The 27946-nt window shown below is 40.8% G+C and overlaps 2 protein-coding genes across 2 annotated transcripts in view; both read left to right on the top strand.

Annotated features, from left to right (window-relative positions):
- lyst (lysosomal trafficking regulator) overlaps window positions 1-9544 on the top strand; it is an 85796-nt gene extending 76252 nt beyond the window's left edge. The window contains 11 exon segments of the mRNA XM_061745876.1: window positions 95-235; window positions 941-1158; window positions 1251-1481; window positions 2808-2997; window positions 3089-3225; window positions 3324-3422; window positions 4969-5108; window positions 5203-5300; window positions 6312-6468; window positions 6549-6620; window positions 7357-9544. Coding sequence (XP_061601860.1) covers window positions 95-235; window positions 941-1158; window positions 1251-1481; window positions 2808-2997; window positions 3089-3225; window positions 3324-3422; window positions 4969-5108; window positions 5203-5300; window positions 6312-6468; window positions 6549-6620; window positions 7357-7495 — 1622 coding nt within the window. The 3' untranslated portion in view covers window positions 7496-9544.
- Window positions 9545-11547: 2003 nt separating this feature from the next.
- On the top strand, window positions 11548-26192 carry LOC133463316 (guanine nucleotide-binding protein G(I)/G(S)/G(O) subunit gamma-4). Its single transcript, XM_061744798.1, has 3 exons — window positions 11548-11780; window positions 14245-14350; window positions 24205-26192. The coding sequence occupies exons 2-3, from the start codon at window positions 14252-14254 to the stop codon at window positions 24331-24333; spliced, it is 228 nt and encodes a 75-aa protein (XP_061600782.1). The 5' UTR covers window positions 11548-11780; window positions 14245-14251; the 3' UTR covers window positions 24334-26192.
- Window positions 26193-27946: the final 1754 nt, after the last annotated feature.

Raw genomic sequence — 27946 nt, 5'->3', positions numbered from 1 at the left:
ATGTATTCATCAAGTCTGTGTTTAGGATCATGAAAGGAGACGTTTCCAAGCGGTGGGTCAAATCTGTAATTAGATTTTCTTTGGCCTCAATTAGACCAGAGCTTTGATATCCCGGATCGGACGTTTCACTCCATGAACACTACCTGGCGTCTGTCCTCCTACGAGTCCATGACGGATGTGAAAGAGCTCATCCCCGAGTTTTTCTACCTCCCAGAATTCCTGGTCAATAGAGAAGGTGATTATTTTACTTTCACTTCCACTTCCTACTAGGGCTGGGCGATATATCAAGATTTTAATGTATATCGATATATTTTCAAACGCGATATGGTACGAGACAATATCGTTTATATCGATTAAAAAAAAAAAAAATTTTTTTTTTTTAATGATTTTGATATAGCTTATTTTGTGACAAATTGACTTGAATGTTTTATTTGAAATTTGCACAAATGTTTTGTTATTTGCACAACTGTCAACCTCAGTAACTGCCTGTTACTGTCTACATTGTATTAATTGTACAGTGTATTTTAATTTAATTGTTATGCAGGAAAGGGATATTTGTTTTATTTTATTCAAGAAGCATTTTTTTTCTATATATGCAGGCAGTTTATTTTTATTTCATTTGTTTTATACATTTTGATATTGTGCAGACCTCTGTTAATAAAGGAACCTGTGTGACATTTGGCACGAGGCTTTGTATTAAAACTGACTGTTTTTTTTAAGGGTTTGCCTCAGAAATAATGAAGCTAACAGAGATGCTATGCTATAATGCTTTGGGGGAAACCCCAATTATGGCACAGAAAAAATATCGATATATATCGAGTATCGCCATTTAGCTAGAAAATACGGAGATATATGACTTTTGGTCCATATCGCCCAGCCCTACTTCCTAGTCAAACCTGCATCTGAACCTGTAGATGAGCACGTCTTCTTCCGCGCACAGGTTTTGATTTTGGGGTTCGGCAGAACGGTGAAAGGGTGAATCATGTGAACTTGCCACCGTGGGCTCGCAACGACCCACGGCTCTTCATCCTGATCCACCGACAAGCGCTGGAGTCGGATCAGGTCTCCCAGACGCTGTGTCAGTGGATCGACCTGGTGTTCGGGCTCAAGCAGAAAGGCAAGGCCGCCGTCCATGCCATCAACGTCTTCCACCCAGCTGTGAGTAGCTGCCAGCAGTCCTCTTCTCTTGATGTCATTAGCAAAAGGCTTTCCCGTTGCTGCTTATAGTCACTAACTGTTATGTTTCTTAGACCTATTTCGGCATGGACGTGTCAGCGGTAGAAGACCCGGTCCAGCGACGGGCCCTGGAGACTATGATCAAAACATACGGACAGACACCCAGGCAGCTCTTCAACGCCACTCACATCGGCAAGGCGGGCCCCAAACTCATGATGGACGGGGAGCTGCCTGCAGCCATGGGGCTCCTGGTTCAGCTGGCCTTCAGGGAACCCAGAGAACCGGCCAAGGAGATCGTGTGCCCGGTAATCTCATCTCTGCCCGGAGGAAGAATTGGCATGCTGCTCCGTCTGTGATATGACCTGCTTAAGCCGGGCATACACTGTGCGATTATCGGCTCGTTTTGAGACGATTTTCCAGTCGTGCGACTATTTTTTGGATCGGGACGGAGTTTGACCCAATCGTTGCTCGTTCCTCGTGCAGTGTACGTGGGGTAACGACGAGAGATTAACACCTCACGACAAGTTCCCGATCACAAATCGTGAGGTCGCAAGAAAATCAAGCGTGTTTGAAATCCTGGTCGCTCCTCGTGAAGGAATCGCACAGTTGAAGCAGCTGCGACCCGATTTGCCTCATCCTTTCACAGAGAGCATGCGCAATCTCTGATGTCACGTCAAAAACTTGTATTTGTAGTTTAAGTGTTGCAATATCACATTACAAATCATGTTTTAATAGCAGAAAAAAAGACCGCATTTCCCACGTACGGTGCGGGTCGCCGCGGTAGGCTCTGCGTTGGTGTAACGTGGAACCATAAATCAGCCTTTAGTGTGCGCTCTGTGCTGCTCTGAACACAAAGAAGTGTTCATTTTGCTCGGACGTCGTGTTCCTCCGCCGAGACACAACTTTTGCAGTATGCGTTCATTGTTGTGTCTAAAAATGATGCGCAGTGCCGACCCAATCAGAAACGGTACAGATATTTTGGGATTTTTTTTTATATATTTTTTTTTTTTTTATTTATTTATTTGCACAATGATAACAGTAATTTTAACATACAAGGACAAATAAATTGTGCAGGAGAGGAAAAGAAGCCCGAAGGGCTTATAAAAAATCCTCCCCCTCAATACAAAATCACCAAAACAAATCAATCAATAGAAAAAGAATAGAAAGGAAAAAAGAAAAGGTAAAAGAAACAAAGAAAAACACAATAAGCACACAAACAAAAATATCCATGAAATGGCAATTTCATTTCAGTAAGAATAGCCTGTTAATTTAATATATATTATATATATAAAAAAATAAAATTATAAAAAAATAAAAGAATCCCCATAACCTTTGATCGGGTGGGCAGGACGCACGTTTAGGTGGGCACAGCCCACCCCTGCCCCAAAACCGGCCTTGAGTTCCAGTACACAGAGGTCCGACGTGAAGATTATGATCGTATAGTGTGAGCAGACGGGTCGCATCCGAGCATCGAGTCGTACAGTGTGAGATCATAAATCGGGGGCTGTGAACTTTTGAACTCCGCGATTTAGTCGTGCAGTGTCAGACGGGGAAGTATCAAACGATTTAAAATATCGCACAGTGTATGCCCGGCTTTACTCACCCGGCGGCTTCGCCTTCCTCCTCCACAGAGCCCGCTGCCGTGGATCAAGGGTCTGAAGTGGGGGGAGTACGTGGGCTCCCCCTGTGCTCCAGACCCCGTGGTTTGCTTCAGCCAGCCACACGGGGAGCGCTTCGGATCCCTCCTCGCCCTGCCGACCAGAGCCATCTGCGGCCTGTCTCGCAAGTTCTGCCTCATGATGATCTACAGCAAGGAGCAGGGTAGGCTGGCCGGCTCTCCGCGCTGAGGCAACCTGGACTCGTAGGGTGACGGTTAACTGACGGCACTGCTGTCGTCCTCTGTACGCTGCAGGTGTGCGGAGCATGCACAGCACGGACATCCAGTGGTCGGCCATCTTGAGCTGGGGCTACGGGGACAACATCCTGAGGCTGAAGAGCAAGCAGAGCGAACCACCCATCAACTTCATCCAGTGTTCGCAGCTTCACCAGGTAAAGCGGGACGATCCGGGGCTGCTGGTGGTGAAACAAAACTCAAAACGCTAAGGATTCTCATTTCTCAAGTCCGTCCGTCTCCCCCCCTCTCACAGGTGACCAGCTGTGCCTGGGTGCCCGACGGCTGCCAGCTATTTACGGGCAGCAAGTGCGGAGTCATCACCGCCTACAGCAACCGATTCACCAGCACCACGGTGGGTTTCCATGGCGACGTCCCCTCTAACCTTCCGCCTCCGCACGAACACCCGATCCGCGCACCCATTCCCCTTCCTCCCGCTCCGCAGACAGCCTCGCTGTGCTCAAACGCTCGACTTCATTAGTCACATCGCAGCTGCCCTTGAAACGCAAACACACTGAGGTGGGGGGGGTCTGAGAGTTCAGTCATCAGGGAGGACTTCAGACTTCTTGCATCAGTTCCCAACACAACACAGATCTCCCGCCTCGCTGCGTCTAAAGGGTTTTCCACTAATGCATCATTCAGGACTTTGATGTAAAGTTGTTTTTGTTATTTTTTTTAGGGAAAGCAGTCTAAGGGCCAATCCCAATACACCCCCTACTTTTCTTCAGTAGCCCTCCCTCACTACCACTACCCCTAAAAAAGAAGCCACAGATTTTAGGGCACTTGAAATCTTCCCAGGGCCCTGTCCCAATACTCTCACTACCCCTACTTTCAGCACCACCACTAAAATCAGGAAGCTGAGAGCCAAAAGCTGTAGTGCTGTTAATATGCCACTTTATTAAGTTTTAATATTTTTTCAGGCGTAAAAGTAACCGTTAAGATCCCCAACCTGGGCTCAGTTTATCCAAATAACGCCTGTTAAGAAATTTGACCCGATGTTTTCGGAGATGATAAGAGCCACTGGCTCGGAGCAGCAGCAGCCTGAGTACAGACGTGATCGCCGGGTCAACCTGCGCCGTCGTCCCGGGGGAGAAACCTGCAGCTCTGTGGAGAATTACCACTGGCTGAAATAAATCATTTAGGAAGATAGATGTTGGTTGAATAGATGAAATCTAACAGTTGTAACTACGCCTGTTAAGAAATTTGCTCCGAAAATTTTGGGATTTCTGCCTGCCTGCCGGCTCCGGAGCTGAATTATGGTTCTGCATTAAATCGACGCAGAGCCTACGGCGTAGGGTACAGCGTACGGCGCGCGTCGCCGCGTAATCTACGCCGTAGGCTCTGCGTTGGTGTAACGCGGAACCATAAATCAGCCTTTATTCTGGCGAGGTTTGAAAAAGACTTCGCAACAACGGGCAAACGAGTGATAATGTATATTCATTGAGTGAATATTAAGAAAGTAAAATATATATTTCTCACTAGAAATGTAATCAAAACGCATTTTTATGTGGAAACTAACTCAAAATATTGATTTTATTCACTAAAAAATAAGAAATGTCCGCCATGTTTTGTTTTTTTTTTTATTCAGTCCACAAATGACGACGAAAAGCATTCTGGGAAAATTTTTCTGGCCCTAGTTCACCTAGGGTGCATCAGAAAACACTCGATCCGTAGGGCCAGATTCATAGCCACTACACTCGTTTTCTTCACTACCTCTAGGTGGAAAGAGGAATTGGGACACCACTACCCTCACGGGAACGCGCAAAATTTAGGGGTAGGACTGAAAAGTAAGGGGTAGTGGGGGGATTGGGACAGGGCCTAACATGACACCTCTAGATCTACACGTCGTCTTTATTATTATTATTTTAACTTGTCCAAATTTTGAAAATGTCTCTGGGTAGCCGTCGGAGATGGAGGTGGAGTCTCAGGTGGACCTGTACGGGCACACGGGGCAGGTCACCAGCCTGCTGGTGTGTAAACCCTACAGCATCCTCATCAGCGTGAGCACCGACGGCACCTGCATCCTCTGGGACCTCAACAGGTCAGCGGCTTCCAAAGCACGTGCTAATAGAAGGGTTTTGAACTTAGCGAGGGTTTTGAACTGTTCTGTGTTTGGTTTCATTGTTTCCTCCCAGACTCTGCTACGTTCAAAGCCTGACAGGCCACAAAAGCCCGGTGACGGCCGTCTCTGCCAGCGAGACCACGGGGGACATCGCAACAGTTTGTGACTCTGGTGAGCAGCAGCTCCAGCAGTTATTTAGACGTCTCCTCCAGTCCTTATAACCAAGTATCACCAGAAAATAACTTTAGATTTTCATGACAGTTTAACCAACCAATTCACTTTTCATTTTTATTTATTAGACCTATAATTATCAGCATTCGTAAACTTAATCAAGAACGATAGAAACTTTGCGGTGACTGCATTAACGTGGTGTAGTTGCTGGTGGAAATATATAAAACTTTTTTTTTTTTTTGTTGATCTTTTTAGAAAAAACAACATATAATGATAGCATGGATACATATAATCAAATATATACATTGTCCCCTTTTTTTTTTGAAACACACAAAACCTAACTAAGGAACAGAGTCTCTGTAGAGTTAAATAATAAATAAACAGATGAGCAACAAATGATCAATGGAGGAAAGTAATGGATGAGCAAATGTGGCATACAAAAAACAAATGCAGTGGTAAATGCAGATGCCCATAACTGATATCCCATTAACTGGAAATAAATAAAACATAAAATGCAACATAAATAACAATAATAAAAACAAATAAATAAAAGAAATGAAAAGAAAATTAAGGTAAGGGGGAGGGTGATCAGTCGGTGGGTAGAATCTTCAACGAGTTAAAGTAATCTATGAAGGATTGCCATTTATGAACAAATTTAGCTGAGTTGCCTTTTACTGAGTATCTCACCTTTTCCAATTTGAGAAAAAACATAACATCACTAAGCCAAATAGAAATAGACGGAGACTTGGGGGATTTCCATGAAAGTAGGATACGACGTCTTGCTAAAAGAGATGTGAAAGCCAATACTTCTGACTGTACGGGGCTGAGAAATAAATAAAACATTTGAATCACAGATAATAAAGTTGTGATATATGTATGAAACATATTTTAAAAAAAGAGAGAAAAAAGATGATTAAAGAAAAAAGGTTTTGTTCAGAGTTGATCGGACGAACGTCAGTCAGTCAGTCGCTGCCCCTCCAGTTACAACTTGTGCTTCTCTTCTGCCTCCAGAGGGAGGAGGAAGCGACCTGCGTCTGTGGACGGTGAACGGCGACCTGATCGGCCACGTCCACTGCAGAGAAACCATCTGCTCGGTGGCGTTCTCCAACCAGCCGGAGGGCGTGTCTGTCAACGTCATCGCCGGCGGTCTGGAGAACGGCGTCGTCAGGTACGTAGAGACTCTCACGTCAACAAGGATTTACTCCTCATGTTTGTTTTTAAATTCTCACCCGTATTCTGTGTTTTCAGACTGTGGAGCACCTGGGACTTGAAACCGGTCCGAGAGATCACCTTTCCAAAATCTAGTAAACCCATCATCAGGTATTTTATTTTTATTTTATTTTATTAGTTTGCACACAATAAAAGTAACACTTGCAATCAAAATAGTAAAACAAATGTGACAGGAGAGGTCAAAAAGCCAACAGGCTTATGCAACGGACCTCCCCTCAATTTAGGAAGTAGAGCAGTAATTACAAAAAATCAAAAACAAAAACACAACTATAAACAAAAAACAAAGAAGGTTAGACTGCATAGTTACAGATCATCAACACACAAAAAATAATCAAAAACAAACAAACAAAAAAAATCAACAAAGAAAACTTGTGACATTTTTTAAATGTGAATTAAATGAGATGATAAATTTCTCAGAGAAGCAGAGCTTTTGATAATGTGAGATTTGGAGTTCCATATCTGTAACACCGCGATATCTGAGGGAAAACTGGCCGTGTTTAGTTTTATAAAAAGGAAGATGAAGATGATTAATCTGTCTAGTATTATATGAATGTATTTGAGAATTATATGTGAAAAAATTACTAAACGATAGTGGTAAAGAAAAAGGCAAAAACATATGTTTGTATAAAAACACACATATCTGATGAATATTTATGTCATATACTGGAAGAATTTTTTGTTTTCTGAACAAAAGAGTAGAGGGTTCCGTAGAGTTAAAAAAGTTGCCAGTGTTACAAATCGCTTTAGGTATCATTTTACTTCAGCTTGCTGACACTTCTTCATGTGGTTGTCGGTGTGAGGCTAACTCTCTGTCCTTGTGCCGCAGCCTGACGTACTCGTGCGACGGCCACCACCTCTACACGGCCAACAGCGAGGGCACGGTGATGGCCTGGTGTCGCCGGGACCAGCAGCGCATGAAGCTGCCCATGTTCTACTCCTTCCTGAGCAGCTACGCTGCGGGCTGACGGCGCGCCTGACGTGCCGCTGTCCAGTCGTCGCCACCGGGCCTCCCCTCCTCCCCGCACCCCCTCTCCTCCCATGTGCACTGACGGGGAGGAGGACGCGTCAGCATGGCCTCTCTGAACCTGCCCTGACTCTTAATGATACCATCCCCAGCCGAGCAAGCGCTCCCACTCCCAGCATCAAGAAGTTATTGTGAAAATAGTATTATATGTACATAAATCTATATTTATAAACATACTGAAGTGGAATGTCGGAGAACTGGATGAATATTTGGCTGAAACCGCAACAGACACTTTATACGAAATGCTATTTTCAGAACGCGTTTTTATTTTAGTCTTTTGATTCCTTCTCGTTTTGTTTTGTTGTGCAAACTTACTCTTACCTGAAGTTGATCTGACGGTTTCCTGGTAAGCTGCTATCGTCCCAAAGACCCCCGTCTCTCACCCCGCCGCGGCTGGGGCGTCCCGCCGCGCAGGCGGCTGACAGGTTCCCGCCGGAGACCCAGCGAGCGCGTCGTGCTGATGCTGCAGCAGCCGGGAGCGACGGAGCGTCTCACCGGGAGACGTGCCGCTCTGTGGGAGTGAGACGTCCCTCCGCTGGGCTGTCTGCTCCGCTCTAGTCTGAACACCGGTGTCACGGCCCCAGCTTCACTCTGTCTGCGCGCAGCAGAGGGACCGCGGGGGGGAGACGGGCCGGGATGAATCCTACCTTGTGCTGCCTGTTGTTCTGTCCTACTTCTGCATGCCAGGATGATCCCGACCTCGACTGGGTGGATGTGCATGTGACATTTACCGTCACCAGCTCCTCGTTTCAAACCTGCCTCAGCTCAACCTTGTCTTTTTGCATTTAGAAAGCGTTGATACTCAATTATTTATTTAAAAATCGGCAAGGAAGCTCATCTTTTCCTCCTCCTCCTGTCTCCTCTGCTTTACTGACCTGTCCGCCTCTTAAATGTGCTAGAACCACTTTCACTGCTTCTCATAACGCTCTGAACTTATAAGAAGGCAGTTAACAAAAAGCATTACCTGGAGAAGAAGCTGAAAGGTATTTAATGTCACACACTTGAAGACCTGTGCAGCATTACTGAAAGGTCTTGGCAGATGAGAGGATTTAATGAGCATCTAGTCGAGCCAACCGTTCTTCCTTAGTTTCCTAGTAGACACTACGCTCACTACGCTCAGCCAGACGCTTCATATCTGAGGATCGACGCAGCTTTACTCTACATTCCCACCTCTAACTCACTGCACTTGCAGTTTGCCTGTTGAATGGCAGTCAGAAGCACTTTTCTTTCTTTTTTTTTATCACTTTAAATGAGAAGAGCTAATGATTTGTGGTCTTAACGTAAACTGAGCTTTGAAGTAATTGTACCGGTGAAGTGGTTTCCAGAGAGCAATATCAGATGTGAAGGTTTTTCATGTTGCATGTAGGAGGAAACCAGCAGCAGCCCTCCCTGCCCCGTGTAAACAGAGGGAGCAGCGAAAACCATGTCTTAGTCAACACTTTTGTCCATGAGAAAGGGAACTTTTCTTAAAGCATCATCATTCCTTTTTGTGTCATTGGCATGATCTCTTTGTGTTGTTTCTTCTTCCACCCGTCCGAGCTCTTGAGCAGGATGTAATGTTACTTCCGTTATGTAAATGCAAACATGTCCTCCATGACATTTCTTAAAGTGTGCAACAACCTCACTGTCGTCTTAAACATCCCAAATCAAAGTTTGTGTGAATTTTGTTATTTTTGTTGTTTTTTTTTTAATGGGAAAAAAGAGCGGAGGAAACTAGCTTTGTGACAGAATTGAATATTATTTCCCTGTTTGTACCTTTAAGCTATGCATAAGTTAATATCGTGGTCTTACTTTGCCTAAATGTGTTTTTGGACCTTTTCCAGGCTAGATTTTATTGATCATCATCATGGACGGGGTTCTCAGTTTGGTTCCTTTTTGTTGTATATATGTGAGTGTGAGTATGTATGGACAAACCAAACAATAAGTATATTATATATATATAATATAAATAAAATTATAAATATTTGAAGAAGTGTTGCTACATCCTGTTGTTGGGTCCTTTTTGTGTGTGTGTGGGGAAGCAAGGTGCGTTCGGGGACATTTGAAATAAGAAGAAACGTAGTTGTTGAAGCGTAAATGACTGCATTAGATCAGGGACTTGAATGGGAAATTAATGATTTTTATCCCAAATTAAAGTGTCTTGATCAATGTTGCTTTTCTCTGCTGAGGACTGGGCCCATCGGCTGTGACTAACCAAAACCAAGAGGTATGAACACATCACTCCTGTTTTATCCTCTCTTCACTGGCTCCCTGTTAAACAAAGAGTAGATTTTAAAGTACTTCTTATTGTCTTTAAATCTATGAATGGCTTAGCTCCCTCCTACATGGTTGACAGCTCACTGAATACATACCGGACAGATCCCTGAGATCATCAAATAAGAGTCTTCTCATCAGACCTAGAATTGACACTAGATCTGCTCATGGGGCTTTCAGTCACTACTACACTCTCTGCAGGAACTAAGGTCTGCTCCAACAGCCCTCTTCCAAAAGCAGACTAAAAACTTACCTTTTTGCACAGGAAAATAATGTAGAGTAAACTCTACATGGTTGGCTGGGTGATCGTACTTTTGTTAAAATGGAATTATGGTTGTTATTGTTGTTTTTCTCTTGTCATACTTTTGTCTTTCTGTTATTGTAAACTTGTAATTTTGTTTGTTTGTTTATGTATTTGAGCACATTGAGTCCATGCTCATCATGTGAAATGTATATTGTGTATTGTTGGCTTTGTCTCGAACACAACAAAACCCAATCAAATTAAAAGCATCAAAATATAAAAAAAGCAAAACAATTTAACAGTCTCATTCAAAAATAAAACACACAGCAAAACAATGTGTTCGAGAGGGAACAGGAGGAAGCAGAACGCTTATTTAGTCCTGTCCCTTCCTCACAATATCATATATCATATATAACTTATACAAATAAAAAAAAATTAAAAGAAAAGAAGGAAAACACAAAATAACAAAAAATAAATACAACACGAACAACCAATAAACAATATCAGTCATCATTGAACCGGTCTCCTACAATATCCTAAATTCAAAAGTCCAATCTCCCAGTCACCTCTACAATGATCCACGAACAGCCTTGAATGCAGGCAGTTATATTTGTTTCATATATGATCCATCCCACAAAGAACAAAATAATAATCAAAGAAATACATATGTAAGGAAAATTACTTTCTTTAGAGGTCCCCATTTTTATACTTGTCAAGAATTGCTTTCTTGTATGTTTTTTTTTAACTGTATAGAGTTAGTGCTTTGTTTGATTTCATCATACATACATATATATATATATATATATATATATATATATATATGTGTGTGTGTGTGTGTGTGTGTGTGTGTGTGTGTGTGTGTGTGTGTGTGTGTGTGTGTGTGTGTGTGTGTGTGAATAGAGACAGTATAGTGTAAATAAGTATATTTATATAAATATTTATATGGGCATGTGTGTACAATTATATAGAAATATTCAACTAGTGTATATATAGGTATGTGTGAGTATAATTACAGTACATAATAATAATAATTCTTAGCAGTGTGTGAGTATTTATAAATACAGGTTAAATGATTAGTGAATGGGGGTAGGATTAAATAAATTTACACTTCTTCATACTCCTTTTTTGCACATGTAGCCTAAATGAAGATATCAAGTGTTAAAGGATGAAATTCTTTGTTTTTGTTGTTTTTTCTTAAACTTCTCTTGAAGTGTTGTTTTTTACATGTACTAAAATAAATCAAATCAAATCCATAAAAAAAAAAAGTGCTTTATAAAATTTGCCTTGCCTTGCCTTGATGGCGGGTTTGGGTGGGGGGAACCCAGTGATGTCAAAGCTGATGTAAAAATAAAAAAAGGGGGAAGCCTGCAGATATCTGTTTCCCTCTGCAGCAGAAAATTATAATAAAATTTAAAAATAATAAAATCTAATGAAATAAGGCTCCGGGAGCCTTATCTCATTCGCCGGGAGACGCGTGTTTGCTGCGGCTCCAGATCCAGATCCAGCCCGCATCTCTCCGTCACTGCGAGGTTTCCCCCTCCTGCTGCTGCTACATCTCCATCTCCAGCTCCACGAACCAGCAGCGAGCCTGGGATTTCCTCTCATCATTCCACATTTGACGGATCCTCTCTTTCCTTTCTTTCTTTATTTATTTCCATCTGTGTGTGTGTGTTGGGTGGAGTCAACCCGGAATTCTCCAAATTGGAAAAGAAAGCGCTGGTACATTTCACAGGTAGGTCGGCTGTAGTCCATTATATCCGCACACACAGCCACGCAATGCTGCTAGAGACTGTCGAGATGCTTGAAATCCACCTGAAATCAATTAATTTCTACCCGATGGTGTGTGTGCTTTTGCTGTTTTCTGCTCTAATGTGGGCCGCAGCTCGCCGTGTGCCCACAATTCATTCTCCTTAGAAATAAGAGCCGCCCGTGTTTGACAGATCTGCTTCAATAATTAGCTGTTTCATTGGGGTAAAACGACACATGGGGGGGCAGAGCCTCTGGATGGACGGATCGAGGGGAAACCTGAATGGAAAAGGCCTGGTAGCTTCCTGCAAGGGGGGGATTAAGAGCTATGAATGTGTTTCAGGGCCAGGAAGGGTTGCATAGCACAATGAAAGCACCACCTGCACCCCCTTTACCAAACATCTGCTTCATAATATCCGTTTAAGATTGTTTTATTTATTTTTTAATTATATTTGAGGTGTTGGAAATGAAATAAGGGGATTGAAATTAGATAAATGGATTGAGCAGCACCCCACCTCAGAGAAATGTCTCCATGCACATTGTTATATCTGTGGTCAGGTGTCCCCTCTGTCTGCTGAGGCTGCCAAACTGTGTGTGTGTGTGTGTGTGTGTGTGTGTGTGTGTGTGTGTGTGTGTGTGTGTGTGTGTGTGTGTGTGTGTGTGTGTGTGTGTGTGTGTGTGTGTGTGTGTGTGTGTGTGTGTGTGTGTGTGTGTGTGTGTGTGTGTTTGGGGTGGTGGGGCTAAAATGAGATCAAGATGTAGTCATAACCTACACTGATCTACAGGCAGTGGTGTACAGTAACTGAGTAAATTTACATTTCCAACACAAATATTTTTACTTTTACTCGAGTAAATTTCTAGGAAGGCTGAAAAGTACTCGTTACTTTCAGGTCTGCTCTTTTTTCTTCTTTTTTCTTCTTCCCTAAAATCCTATTGGGCACAAGCTGTTTTTGTCAAAGGAGGAGACCTATCACAGTGCACGCTCTCCACTGGGATGTACGTAAAGCGTAAATACGTCAAGCCTCCTCAAAACGATACCGCCAAAGTAGCCTGCGTTTGTCAAGACAGAGCTGCAAAAAGTCAAGACATAGCCGCCCGCAATAATTAATTTAGAAAAAATATAGTAATTTACTGATGTGGAAAATAAGAAATCTACTCTTACTCTTACTCTTACTTTTACTTAAAGTACATTTAAAAGCATTTACTTTTGGATACTTAAGTACCTTTAAAAGCATGTACTTGGTTGGTTGTCTGGAAGGGTCCCTGGACCCCCAGTGTCGTTTGCTTCAGAGGTTGCACTTGAGAAAAGCACCTGAGTTGCAGTTTGAGTGTGTTTTGTCCGAGTAATCCAGCCAACTGCTTGCTCACAATTAGACGGAGGCGAGGGAGGAAGACGGTCCTGCATGAGCAGTGACTCAAGGATGTCAAACTGCTGTACAGCTGCTCCCTTCAAAGCTCTTTAGCTGCTTCTCCAGACAAAATGAAGCATGGGTGCCGTAAAACAGGCTTGCCCAGACACATCAATGACGAGAAGCTTGTGGTGGAGAATAGCTGCTCCCTAGGAGGGGCAGGGATGTCTCCAGGGGGTTAGGTGCCCCTCTCTGGGTTGCATGTGACGTATAGGCCTGTGTTGAAAAAATCGATTTCCCAATTCTAAATCGATTCTCATATTAATTCCTAAAAATCGATTCATATGTCTAAAGATCGATTTTTTTTTTCTTTTATTTTTTTTTGGGTTTATTTTTAATTTTTTTTTCTTTTATTTATTTATGTATTTTTTTTTTCATCATTACATTACAACTTTTGGTTATTTTTTTGTTTATCCCCAAAAAAGGAATGTTTTGTTGGACACGAGAATAACTGGTGCCATGTTTTTGCCGTATGAAAACATTAAAGTGTTAAAGGTTATAATTGCATAAATTGTCTATATTTCATTACTTTATATACTGTCTTGGGGTTACATTTGCAAAAAATGCTAAAAACCAAATGCTCAAAAATTAAAAACCAAAATAGACCGAAAATGGAACAAATAAAAACGGAATGTGGGAAAAAATAAAACCGATTTCATCCGTCTCTGTTTCCTCCCTGGATCTGTTTGATAATTCTGACCCACATGATGTTTCTGAAAGCAGTTCTATCAGCATTCTGGGAGCTGATTGGTCCTTACAGCATCATTAGCTGCCAATACTTGCTGTTGAATCTCAATATAATACTAGTAGTAATATTTTGCATAACGACAGTCATATAATTCATGCAACAGCTAAAAAAACAGTTTTAATAACACTAACCCAAATCAATATCGGAATCGAATCGGATCGGATCGAATCAAATCTTGATAATCGATTCTGAATCTTAAGAATCGGAATCGAATCGATTCTTGACATTTGAATCGATCCCCAGCCCTAATGTGACGTTCACTGACTTCCTTCTGCTTCCGTTTGGCATCGCAGGAGCACCATGAAGGACGGCATCGCCAACAACAGCACGGCAAGCATCTCCCATGCCAGGAAAGCTGTGGAGCAGCTGAAGATGGAGGCCTGCATGGACAGGATAAAGGTACGGGGGCTTTTCTTTTCCCCCTGGGTTCCACGTGTCTGGGTGGAGACGCGTTTGGCTCTAAAATTCACCCGCTTGTGAAACCAAGATCGTCATGCTGAAATGGTTGATCTGAAACCTCATACACTGAGTTTGCAGTGCAATAAAAGAGACGTAATGTTTGTTGACAGTCATCCGCGTACATGACATCCATCCTTTCCTGCAGCATCATCCCATCATCCCCGGTTCTCTGGATTAAGATGCAGATAACGGTCAAGTTAACCGAGCAGAAACCTTCTACACGAGTCTTTTTGGTAAACTGTTCACTGCCGTGGGACCAAACACGTGCAGTCTTTGTCATCTCAGCCTCTGATGAAGGAAAATAATGTTATTTTATCAAACTGTGTCCTACGTCGTCATCCTTTGGGCTATAAATCGTCAATTTGAATTGATCCGACGATTAAAGAAATGTCATAACTGGCAATCACAATATTAGAGCAGTATAATTTCAGTCTCAAAGGTGCTTGGTTCTGCTTGTCATGCGACATCTGCAAATTGTATTGAGGATTCCCGTCCGGGTTTCTTACTCGCTGAACAAACCAAGAATAAGATAAGATGTTATTGAATAATTGATCCAGTTTCAGTTATTGAATGGAAGGCTTAGCGTTTGGTCTCCCCCTCAGCCCAGCTTTGGTGGAGAGAAGCAATGATGATGTTTTCCAACGTAACTGAAGCACAGTTGTATTTCTGGGATGACTCACATCGATGGGCACGTTGAGGTTTACCAGCCAGGTGTCTCTCTCCAGCTTCCCTCTCCGCAGCAGCAGAACAGGGACTCCTGCACATTATTGGTGGACCATAAATGTCGCTATATTTTATATCTCATCGTCCAACTTGCATAATTCAGTCTCAAAGCTGACGCTGATTTATTTGAGAGCTTCCTCTCACCACATGAAGCCTTTTCTTGTTTTTGACTTCCGCATGACAGCGTGGTGCAACATGTTCATAGTAGGAATGGGCGATATTTTACCGTTCACGATATACCGTCAAAAAAATTCCCCACAGTAAGAATTTGTCATCTCGTGGTAAAAACGATAAATTCCCGTTGATGATGTTTTTGTGTAAAGCTGATTTATGGTTCAGCGTTAAATCCACGCACAAGTACGTGAAGGAAGAAAGAAAGAAAGAAAGAAAGAAAGAAAGAAAGAAAGAAAGAAAGAAAGAAAGAAAGAAAGAAAGAAAGAAAGAAAGAAAGAAAGAAAGAAAGAAAGAAAGAAAGAAAGAAAGAAAGAAAGAAAGAAAGAAAGAAAGAAAGATTCCCGTTGATGTTTGTGTAACAAACATGGCGGTTCTGAGAGTGAGGAGCTTGAGTCATTACAGTTCTGCAGTACAGGTGTAACGCATTTAATTGTTTTTTATCAATTCGATTTCATTGGTGTAGTTTAGTAGCATTTAGTATCTTTTAGAGCAGTGATTTGGGGGCTCCAAAGACTGAATGTGGTGAATGATTTATAGTTACAAAGGTTTTTATCGTCATTTATCGTTATCGGGATAAATGCCAGAAATTATCGTGATAAACTTTTTAGTCCATACCACCCATCCCTAGTTGATAGCAAGTTAAATCGTTTTTTTGTCCTCAAAGTTGGAATTTCCGAGTTTTAGGTCGGGAATTTCATCTGGAAAACCTGCTGAAGGTAGTTGAGGTTCCTCCTTGAAAAGTTGGAGAAACCTCAACTACTCCTTTTACATATGGGTCTGTTGAGAGGTATTTCAAAATTATAAATCATTTCAAAATGTACATTTGAGCTGGTGCAGTTGGATGGGCTTATGTGTGTTGCTTAATGCATCTTACAGTTAATTAATATTGCCAATCAAGGATTTAATAAGGAAATATGTTTTTTTCTGACCTCGTAAGATGGAGCATGACGTCATTTCATCTTAAAATTAACCGATGCAGCAAAGGGACCAGAGAAGTTTAGATAACGCTCTGCAGCTCATATCGTCCTGACTCCCGCCGCCTCCAGCAGCCCCCCCACAAGCATGTTAGGGATGGAGCAAAAATTACAGCTCAATATAAAATTCTGTTTTCTCATCAAACAAGTATGAAAAATAGATTTTAGATCCCGGTTTCCTATTCATGGTTGATGTGGTCTCACTGCTTTAAAACATCACAAAACTATTACAGCATATCACCATTTCTTTAGTTGAGCTAGTCATCAGAGTTCAGCCCAATAAAGGGTTAATCTCTGTCCATTCTGAAGGTTTTGGTTGTTTAAAGAGGCTGCTACCTGACATTTTTCACGCACAACTTCTTGTCCAACTTTAACACTTGTAACATTAGGAATGGGCGATATTTTACCGTTCACGATATACCGTCCAAAAAATTCCCCACGGCAAGAATTTCTCATCTCGCAGTAAAAACGATAAATTCCTGTTGATGATGTTTTTGTGTAAAGCTGATTTATGGTTCTGTGTTAAATCCACGCACAACGTACGTGTGAGGGAAGGAAGGAAGGAAGGAAGGAAGGAAGGAAGGAAGGAAGGAAGGAAGGAAGGAAGGAAGGAAGGAAGGAAGGAAGGAAGGAAGGAAATGAGCCTGAAAGAAAGAAAGAAAGAAAGAAAGAAAGAAAGAAAGAAAGAAAGAAAGAAAGAAAGAAAGAAAGAAAGAAAGAAAGAAAGAAAGAAAGAAAGAAAGAAAGATATGAGCCTGAAAGAAAGAAAGAAAGAAATGAGCCAGAAAGAAAGAAAGAAAGAAAGAAAGAAAGAAAGAAAGAAAGAAAGAAAGATATGAGCCTGAAAGAAAGAAAGAAAGAATGAAAGAAAGAAAGATATGAGCCTGAAAGAAAGAAAGAAAGAAAGAATGAAAGAAAGAAAGATATGAGCCTGAAAGAAAGAAAGAAAGAATGAAAGAAAGAAAGAAAGAAAGAAAGAAAGATATGAGCCTGAAAGAAAGAAAGAAAGAAAGAAAGAAAGAAAGAAAGAAAGAAAGAAAGAAAGAAAGAAAGAAAGAAAGAAAGAAAGATATGAGCCTGAAAGAAAGAAAGAAAGAAAGAAAGAAAGAAAGAAAGAAAGAAAGAAAGAAAGAAAGAAAGAAAGAAAGATATGAGCCAGAAAGAAAGAAAGAAAGAAAGAAAGAAAGAAAGAAAGAAAGAAAGAAAGAAAGAAAGAAAGAAAGAAAGAAAGAAATGAGCCTGAAAGAAAGAAAGAAAGAAAGAAACAAAGAAACAAAGAAACAAAGAAACAAAGAAAGAAACAAAGAAAGAAAGAAACAAAGAAACAAAGAAACAAAGAAACAAAGAAACAAAGAAAGAAACAAAGAAAGAAACAAAGAAACAAAGAAACAAAGAAAGAAAGAAAGATTCCCGTTGATGACGTTTTTGTATTGGTATTTTTTTTATCGTTATCAGGATAAATGCCAGAAATTGTCGTGATAAATGTTTTAGTCCATACCGCCCATCCCTATGTAACATCATCTCTTTTTGATTGGCTCCTGGTTTGCTCGGGGACTCGTGGCCCCGCAGCCCCGAGGACGTCTCCAGGGCCGGACAGCATCGTCCCTGTTCAGCATAACAAGAGAACACCTGTATGAGCTGCTTCCTTTTAACAGAGAGAGGGGATAGTATCTAACTTGTGCTCACGGTTTTGGAAGGCTCCAGTTGTTTTGTCACTTCATAGTTTGCTAATTTCTAGATGAACTAACTGGTATTTTTACTCAGTTGCCTTCCAACTGGAACGTCGCTGGTTGGATCAGCGGCTCCGTTGCGTGAGGTGCTGAGGGGCAACAAGCTCATGTTCTCATGGTGTCAATTACAAGCCTGGATGGTAGTCGTAGTCCTCCCAATCTTCCTCATTAGCAGTAATGAGAGAAAAACATAATAAAACCCATTCAGAAAGGAGCAATCGTCTTAGGCAGCAGAGTGTCTGACGCCATGGGCAGTCTAAATGTTACGTTATGTAAGATTTTATGCATGAAATATAAAACTAGTGTGTATTGTTTATCAGCACGTGCAGGTCATTGGCTACTGAGATCCACTTAATTGTTTATTATTACCCAAAAGAAAAGAGGGGTTACCAACAAAGAATGGGGTTGGAAATAAAAGCAGAGGAAACAGACATCTGGTGATCCCTTAAATTTAATTAAAGGATCTGACGAGGGAAAGAACGTATCAGCGACAAGAGCAGTCTCTGTGCCGCTGATTGAGGGATCACCACTTTCTCATTAATTGCTTATCCAGCCAAAGGAATGTGATCTGTGATAATTAGAAGGGCTCTCCCTCCGTCACGGGGCTGCAGTGTAATTACGATCAGTCTGGGCCCAGCGACACACAGCGTGCAGTACCACTTTTTGCCCTGTGGGGTTCCTGTTTCCTGAAGAAACCCTTCCTGCAGTTATTATAATTATTACTTTAACTATAAAAGTAATCAGACCGTTTACTCATACTGCAAGAGAGGTTTTTGTTCCATGTTTCCCTTGATGCAGGTTGGGTTATTGTGCTCTGTGCCTCGGTTAGGTCAGAGAGGAGTTATGTTTACTATATTTCATCTGATTTAGTGAGAATGATCTTTTACAGCTCGTATAAAACTGGTTTCTATCACTTTAATCAGAGTTGGTAACTGTGTGTTGATAGTGGAAGTTTTCCTCTCTGTGTCCCAGGAACTGCAAAAACAGACTTCTGGGAGTGTTGAGTCATGGGTGTCTTACATCAGCGGCACGGGAATCACAAAACTAATCCACGAAGCTGGTGTAACGTAAATACAACGATATAAAAAATACCAGCTGAAACCCAACAGAGTCAACAAAGGAGAACTAGAGATGAGTGATGTTTATAATTTGTTAATACACTTTTCTCTCTCTCTCTCTCTTTAGATACTGGTTACAAAGGTTGCCATGTTGTTTTAAATCATGCAGAATATACAGTGGTGTAGTGTGGCTTTGTCTTGTTTAAATGAGCAAAACGTTGCCTGAATAAGACTTCATTTGGGTGGCTCTAAAATCTTAATTTATTATCCTGCAGTCACACAGGTGCACGTTATACATGACGTGTGTACTAATATGTCCCATGTCATATGTTTCCTCGCCTTTTTTTTTCAGCTCAAAGAACGTGTCCATGAATTAAAGAATAGGGGGGAAAAAGTTTTTTTGTTTTCTGTAGTTTGTGCTCAGAGGAAGTGGTGCTGTTCAGCTAGACACAGAATTGTGTCTAGTTTTTCTTTGTCTTTCTTTGAGTTTTGAGATTTCATCAAAGATGGTGGGATAACGGATGGATGAACCCTCAGTCATGGCACCGGCCGGGTGGTACAATGTCATTATGAAGTCTCAGGTCCTCCTGATTCCTCCCCTGAAGCCAAAACCTACGGTGGCCGACAAGGGCCAAACGCACTGCAACAGCCTAATGCGTCTCAGTTAAGAAAAACAGCTTAAAATACAGAAACGATTCAAATTCACAAACTCAAAACAAGGTACAAAAAGAGGAACGTGGTGCAAATGAAAAAACATGCTGCAAAAAACAAAGACAAATGCAGCATCATCAAACGCGCTGCAAATAGAGAAACGATGCAAAGCACAAAACGATATAAAACAAGAAACCATCTTCAAAAGAAAAACGCTTCATATACGGTCACTACAACAGGAAGTGCTCCAAACCTGCAGGGGGCGCTCTCGGCCGAGACTGAACAGCTGACTGAACCACAGTGTTTACATCCATGGTTTAAACATACAGCGGGAACGGTAATGTGATTTTTATCTGACTATATTTATATACGATGTTTATATCACTGTACAACGCTGTACATTGTATCGTCTGGTGTAAAATATAATAAAGAAACGTTTCGTAATGGATGTAAACACTGTGGTTCAGTCAGCTGTTCGGTCTCTGTTATGCCGAGAGCGCCCCCTGCAGGTTTGGAGCACTTCCGGTTGTAGTGACAGGTTATGAAGCGTTTTTCTTTTGAAAATTGTTTCTTGTTTTATATCGTTTTGTGCTTTGCATCGTTTCTCTATTTGCAGCGCGTTTGATGATGCTGCATTTGTCTTTGTTTTTTGCAGCACGTTTTTTCATTTGCACCACGTTCCTCTTTTTGTACCTCGTTTTGAGTTTGTGAATTTGAATCGTTTCTGTACTTGAAGCCGTTTTCCTTAACTGAGACGCATTAGGCCGTTGCAGTGCATTTGGCCCTTGTCGGCCACCGTAAAAACTGGTGTAAAAATGTGTTTCTACGAGAACACGTTCGTATGGAGTCGTGAAAGTCTTTCTATCCACCAGTATACCAGTCAGAGGTGTTTATTATGTCAAGAGAGAAGCTGTTTTTGTAGGCAGAGACATTTCCGAGTCTAATAGCAATGCTTCCTCACATCTGACAACAAACAGCTTCTTCCATCATTTACACAATCTCTGGGTCGAAATTGCATTTGCAGATGAAATAGATGAGTTCTGTTAATGGACAATGGTTTTTCCATAAGTGTTACTGGGTTGATGCAGAAAAATTTGATTAAAAAACAGACTCGCGTCTGTTTTTTAATCTGCTGCTACCATGGCCAAAAGATGAAGGCAAATCATTAAAGGTTTTCAGCGTTGTGCAGAAACTTTTCTGGATTTCCTCTTTTCATTATGTAATGTGCTGCAAATTGTGCTGCAAAATTCCCAACATTTCTGTGAAAATTATCTTAAAATTGAACTATTTTCCCACACAAATCTGGCATCCAAACTGAAAGACTTTCAGGGATTCTCTATTTATACTGTATTCAAACTTTTTGGGAAACTCATTCCTTTTCAAGCACACTTTGATGTCAGTTTTGTAGGTTACATCTTTTTCAAATAGCCAAAAACTATATCATTTCAGAGTAATTCAAAACCAATGAATGATAAAATGAAGCCGAGTGAATTGACAACACATAGGTTGTGAGAAGTCTGATCGATGTCATGAGTTTGTCTCGGTCCATGTTTCATCTTGACTGAATAAGATGGAAAAACATTTTCTTCCAGGAATAAATCATTTTGATTTTGATAATAGTCTGACCTTCACCTAACATTTTTCATTGAATACATTTTTGTTCTTTTGTTTTGAACATACACTGCTATACTGTATATCATAAGTTTCCATTTTAATTATGTTTAGTGGCAATCGATGAGATGCTAACCTGGTTTCTGATGCAGAGTAACATTTATGCAAAAGTAAAGCAGTGAACATGTTAAAAATCACATCTGCTTAATGTCATCATGGTGCCAAATATATAACTGGGACTGTCAAAGTTAATGCAGTAACACAAACACAAAAATGTATGCAAGATTTACGCACCCGTTTCAAAAAATAGGACCCTCGTGCCCAACCCGTAGTTTGGAAAAGACCGTAAAATACAGTCCAAGAAGCATCGGTTAGGATACTTTGGTTTACTGAAGAGCGGTTTTAACGTTGTTTTACCCTCATAGACTGTAAAATACAAAGAAATAAAGAATATAAACTATTTCTTCATATGGCTCGCCGCCATGTTGCTTTAGCACACGCCCACCGTATAGCAATCAAAGTTAGCTTTATCTACCACATCTTTAAGTCGACCCACGTCGGAGGAACTTCAGAGCTGCAGTCGGACAAATACAGCAGAATATCCCGCTTCACATGTGTCAGTGGCCAAATGACCAACTATCGCTCTGTTTAGCCGAGGCTTGATTAGTACAAACTGTTACGAAGTGATGATGGATAGCCATTGGCTGAGGCCACTGTCAATCATAAGGTCACGCCTCATATTATGATTGAAGGTGTTTCATTTATATAAATTCACTCTGAGTTTTCATGGAGTGAAAATACTTCATACAAACCAAAGCAGTTTTGTGAACTAGATTATAAATGTTTATTAAAAACGTGGGATGTTTAAATCGTTACTATTCTGCTTTAAAACTACTCAGATCAACGTTGCTGTTGGACCAAAGTTTGACCTTTCAAGACTTTAAGGATATGTCTGATGTATGATAATACAGCAACGACAGTTTGTTTAAAACGAGAACAATTATTTGAAAAATATCCTTTTAAGGTACATAGAACATTAAAAAATTACTTGTGTTTATCACAAGTTAACTATGAAAATCTTTCGATTAATTACAATTTAAAAAATGTAATTATGTCAATAAATCCCACAGAAAGCCCAAAATGAGTTATTTAGCTGAAGTTGCATGTAGCTCATCGCATTATCAGACATTAAACTGCTTCAGGAAATAGTCGCAAACACTTTGAGTAAGTTTTTTTTTTAATTACACTGTTTACATGAATCCCTGACCTTTTTATCTGATAGTTAAACTGACATCAAGACAACATAAAGAAAACTAGGCCAATAATATGTATCCAAAATCATTTACACATGCCTTCTTTGTTCACTGCCCCATTGTAGAAGAAATTGTTTAATAATCCATATCTAACATGAAAGCTGTGAGGCCATCCGATGGATTTGTGTGCTGTATTTCTGGGTGCGAGCAGCGGTGAGTGAGGTGAAGTGGCAGCTAAGATCAGATGGTTTGGTTGTAAAAGTAGATCCCAGAGCCCTCGCCGTCCTGCCGTTGCAGCTGCTCTCCATTTCACGCCTCCCCTCCTGTAATCTACCTCTCAGCTCCCGAGCAGCCGCCTGCGTGCACATACAGTCTGACTCTACAGTACTTTTTTGGGGGGAGGACTATTTAAAAATAAAAACAATGTGCAACTTCCTACTTTTAGTGGAAGTAGTTCACTGTTGGTCTGCGTGCAAGGTTGTAGTCTCTCAGTTTGTGCTCACCGTAGCCCTGATTAAAAACTGCTCTATCTCTTAATACTTATGCATGAACCTACCTAGAAATTAGTTAAGGTCATACTCAACCTTAGGGAGTCATTCCCCACATTTATATGGCACATAATGGGATTCGTGAGTAGATTATAAACGAGCCAACCATGCTCATACCCAGGGGGCCAAGAAGTCAAGGAGGACTCTGATCTTGTCCCAGAAATGTCCCTGAAAGAGCCACAAAACAGTTTTAATGAAGCACAGAAGTAAAGAGGCCACGAAAAGACAAAATTTCAATAACTATTCTAATATATTCATGCTATCATCCCTAAGAGATGCAGAACTAGAAGATCCCCCAAAACGATGACAATCATGTTATAAAATGAAATGTAAAAATAAGAATGATCAACTAATGGTTGAAAACCAACCAAAATAACACGCAGTTACCAAGTTGGTGAAACATAAAAAACAGAGAAAACAAAGAGTGATTTTTAAATTATACAAATTGCTCCATGATACACAGCTGGAAACATGTTTCCATCTCATTCGCTGCCTTGCTGTCCGCCATATTTCATTAATATGTGATATTATATGAATAAATAAGGATATCAAGTCTAGTTGCTGCTGCCAGATGATAAATACACAAGATGACCCGGAAAGCTTTGCTGAGAGACAGTGTTTAAACAAATTCAGGTATCTCTTATTTATTTATCACAACTAATCCGAAAGGATGAGAATCTTATTAAAAACAAGCATTGGGACAAGGTGTGCTTGTGCTGATGACAATCATGTTATAAAACGAAATGTAAAAATAAGAATGATCAACTAATGGTTGAAAACCAAGTTGGTGAAACATAAAAAAACAGAGAAAACAAAGAGTGATTTTTAAATTATACAAATTAGCTCCATGATACACAGCTGGAAACATGTTTCCATCTCATTCGCTGCCTTGCTGTCCCCCATATTTCATTAATATGTGATATTATATGAATATTTAGAAAGAGAGGTTCAGGTTTGAAATAAGAATTCATCTCTGTGGTCTCAATGTCTGACATACATTTTTAATTTTTATCTTTCAAGATGAACGTCTGCTCACCTTTGGGATTCCTTGTCCTCCGTCTCCACATTCCAGGTGTCCAAAGCGGCTGCGGACCTGATGGCATACTGTGACGCCCACATACGCGAGGACCCGCTCATCATCCCGGTTCCCGCCTCCGAGAACCCGTTCCGGGAGAAGAAGTTCTTCTGCACCATCCTCTGATGACCCGCGGCTGGAGTCGTGTGGGTGCAGGCATGGCGTTGCCTGGCTTCTCTGTCTTCACCACACCTGAAGCTACTGGCCATAGGCGTTGAGTTGAGTTTTTCCAGGTGGACACTCAGTTGTTGGTCAGCTCTGTCCCGGTGGCTGAAGGCTTTGAGGGAGTCGGCTCCCAAACTGGCAACCCAGTGAGCGTATCATGTCTTGTTAAATAGGTTTGTTATTGCTTTGTTATTAGAGAACAGCCTTGCTCAGTGCTTCATGAGATGAGAGATGTTTGGGTTTTTTTGTTTTAATTTCTTATTTTATTGTGCTAGATCTTAACTTGCCTCAGGAAACAGCAATTTGCCCAGTGTCTAAAACAATGTATTCCACTTACCTTTATAAAAACCATTCATTTTTGTTGTAGAGTATATCAAACATTTCTTTCTTTTTTCCCCCATTCCAGTGCAAAGGTTCGTCTATTTGTAGCATCACTTACAGAAAGTCTCACTAAAATTTGACACTTTCCTCTGAAGTGGTTTCTCTTTTAATTTTCCTGCCGAGTCACTAAAATTGAACCTCCTTGTTTTAGTGCTGCAGTGCAGTGAGGACGAGATTAAAGCACAGAAACAGGATCTTTCTCTCACATGGTAAAAAATGACAGTTGCATTTAGAAAAGGAAGGACGGGGCTGCACATCATGTGTGTCTCCAGCAGTAGGTTCATCACAGCAACCAACCCTAGAGTCAAAGATTATTCACGTTTCTGCCGCCTCCTCCCCACTCGGTTTCAGCTGATCCTGCAGCTCCCGTCTGGGTGGAGTCGAAAAAACATGTTTCCCTGCAAGTTTCCTAAACTTTCCCATTAGTTTTTCTGGGCGTGTTTCCTGAGCCTGGTTCTTTTTTCCTGTCCTAGAGTGAATGGCAAGGCCTTTGACATTAATGCCAAAGCAAAGGCCTGCATGTTTCTCTGCTCCTTTTCGATAGCTGCTCCTCCGTTTCTGAGGGACTCTCAGTCTTTTAGGGTGTTCAATATGTTCCAGTGCCAATTTCTGTCCGACCAGTGTGATCCTCGCACTGCGGTCCCGCCGCCTTTTTTTCCGTTCAGTCTGTTTTGGAAGATAAAGCACACTGTTGAAACATTTCCTTTACCTGATAGTTGACTTAGCATTTGCTCATTTTTACGATGAATTGTTATGATCATTATGAATATTGTTATTATCAGTAGTAATATTGAATATTGGTTGCACAGCACTGACAGCTACATGACGTGTAGTGCTTCTAAGCTTGTATTATACTTAGAAAAAAAACATTTATAAATCATGCAATTCTTGTTACTATCTAAGTATTTTTTAAAAACAACGGTAAGGGTCCTTTACATCCCTTTGGTGGTTCAGGCTTTTTGCATCATAGTCTCTGTAAAACTAAGAGAAAAGTTCTCCCTTCCTGATACTTGAACAGCCATCGCTTTCAGAATCAGATGCTTGATACCGGACTGTCAAAAAAACAAACGACTGCACAGTCAAATTATAAGGATGAAAAAAAATCTCTTTGTTTCCTTGCAGAGAACCTTGAGACGGACCTCAGTGTGCTCTCACTGACCTCCTCATAAAGATGGTGCCAAATGTTTAACAAGACATAAGACAGCTAGAGATGGATATTGCATGGATTTATTTCTATCTATAACAGAGAGAACTACTATTATATGAAATATTGCCTCTTCATTGACTTTCTGGGTGCTACTCTGCAGATAATAATCTCGCTGGGGTCTGGATATGTCAGGAAAATGCAGCTGTATTCTTGAATGGTATTAACGTTTTGAAAAGGAAAATAAAAGCATTTAATTAGCAGGCTTTGTAAACCCTTTGAAAGATCAATTGAATTAAAGGAAAATGATAACCACGTGTGCCGTGTCTCCAGTCTTTTTTCCTTTTTTTTTTGCCTCCCGCCTTCTCAGCAAGGTTTCGAAAGCATGAAAGGCTACTGGAAATCTTTGTGGCGCTCACAGAGGAACATGTCAGTGTGGTTGTCAGTGGAGACCTCCTGTGGCCGAGCTCAGCCACAGGTCATCCGTGTGCGCCGCTCCTGAGGATTATCATTCATTTTAGCTTTGACTACTCACAGTGTCTATAAAACAAGCAACGCTTACATCTTTGCTGCTGGTTACCCCCCCAAAAAAAGATATCAGCTGCTGACATCTGCATTAGGATTGTGTGCCGCTGCTCTTTCATGTCTCCATCCATGCATCCATCCCCGTGCTCATGAGCTTTCCACCACATTTGAATCATAATCGTTGTCTATATTTAACCACAACTCACTTTACTTAAAAATATATTTTGTTACGCCAAACATATCGCAGACAAATAAGGATATCAAGTCTAGTTGCTGCTGCCAGATGATAAATATAAATACACAAGATGACCTGGAAAGCTTTGCTGAGAGACGGTCTTTAAACAAATTCAGGTATCTCTTATTTATTTATCACAACTAATCCGAAAGGATGAGAATCTTATTAAAAAACAAGCATTGGGACAAGGTGTGCTTGTCCTCTATGTTTATTTGAAATGAGAAATAGTTGTTCTTGGTCAGCTTCTGAATGTGGATGACGTTTGAATATCTTACATTCTGTTCACAGTCAATGAAATCTGATCAAATAAAGAGTGTTATATCTTATATTTTAGTGAGTCGAGGCTTTCATCCCAACGCAGTCACAAGCTGGGGTACTGAGGGGGTTCAGCATCTTGCCTGAGGGGAAATTAGTCAACCTTCAAAGCTCCAGCTGCCACAAGACCTGTCATTACTAGATGTTTAATTTGCTGAAATCAAATCTATTTTTGTGTAATGTGGACAGGATTTATGCACACACACAGTATATATATACTGTATGTCGAAAAAAACTAAGTTATGAATTTAAGAAGTGGGGCTCAATATAATCTTGCAAGAGTGTGGTTGTCGGCTGGGACGTGACTGGATGAAAATAAATCTATATAGATCTGAAGATAAGCGCAATGTGCTGAGAGTTGTGGATACTGCAGAGAAACGGGGAAAGTGAATAAAAATACACACATGCATGCAGGTTGGAATAGTAAAATCACAGTTGAGCACGAATAGCTTTGAACACATGAATAAAAGATGAAAATGGAGACATAAACAACAAACTCAGGGGGTTGCAGGCCACTGTAGAGGGCAATCATAGGGTGTGTGTCATGAAACCCTAAATATGCCATAACTAGACTTTTACTTTCAAATGAATAATGCTGCAGGGAGAGAAGTAAAATACTATAATGAGAATTTCGGAATATGACCCCCTTCCAAAAAAAAAAATCATAAAATGCACACACAGCAAAAGTAATTATCCCTTGGGCTGTAGGTTATCTAATACTGAGAATCCATGCTCTAGCAATTTTCCAAATTGAGCACTGAGCCCTCAAATTGTACACAAAATTCACAACAATAGCAATAATTTCTGATAAGAATATTTATCACAGGCACACCAGGATGTTTTGCAGCTGTTTTTCTTTCTTTTTTTTTCTCTCCCCTATACCCATTATATTATCATTGTTCACCATAAAAGGCAGCAAGGTTTCTAAAATGACATTTTATGCAACATTGGAATTCTATTAAAATTAATATGAA

The sequence above is a fragment of the Cololabis saira genome, chromosome 17, assembly GCF_033807715.1.
Source record: "Cololabis saira isolate AMF1-May2022 chromosome 17, fColSai1.1, whole genome shotgun sequence".
Taxonomy (NCBI): Eukaryota; Metazoa; Chordata; class Actinopteri; order Beloniformes; family Belonidae; genus Cololabis; species Cololabis saira.
Note: the sequence above shows the minus strand (reverse complement) of the source record. Positions and strands in the feature narration are given on the sequence as shown.

Coding starts and splice junctions, on each gene's coding strand:
- LOC133463316 (XM_061744798.1), top strand. CDS start 14,252: ATGAAGGACGGCATCGCCAACAACAGCACGGCAAGCATCTCCCATGCC. Junction 14,351..24,204: donor CCTGCATGGACAGGATAAAG/GTACGGGGGCTT, acceptor TCCACATTCCAG/GTGTCCAAAGCGGCTGCGGA.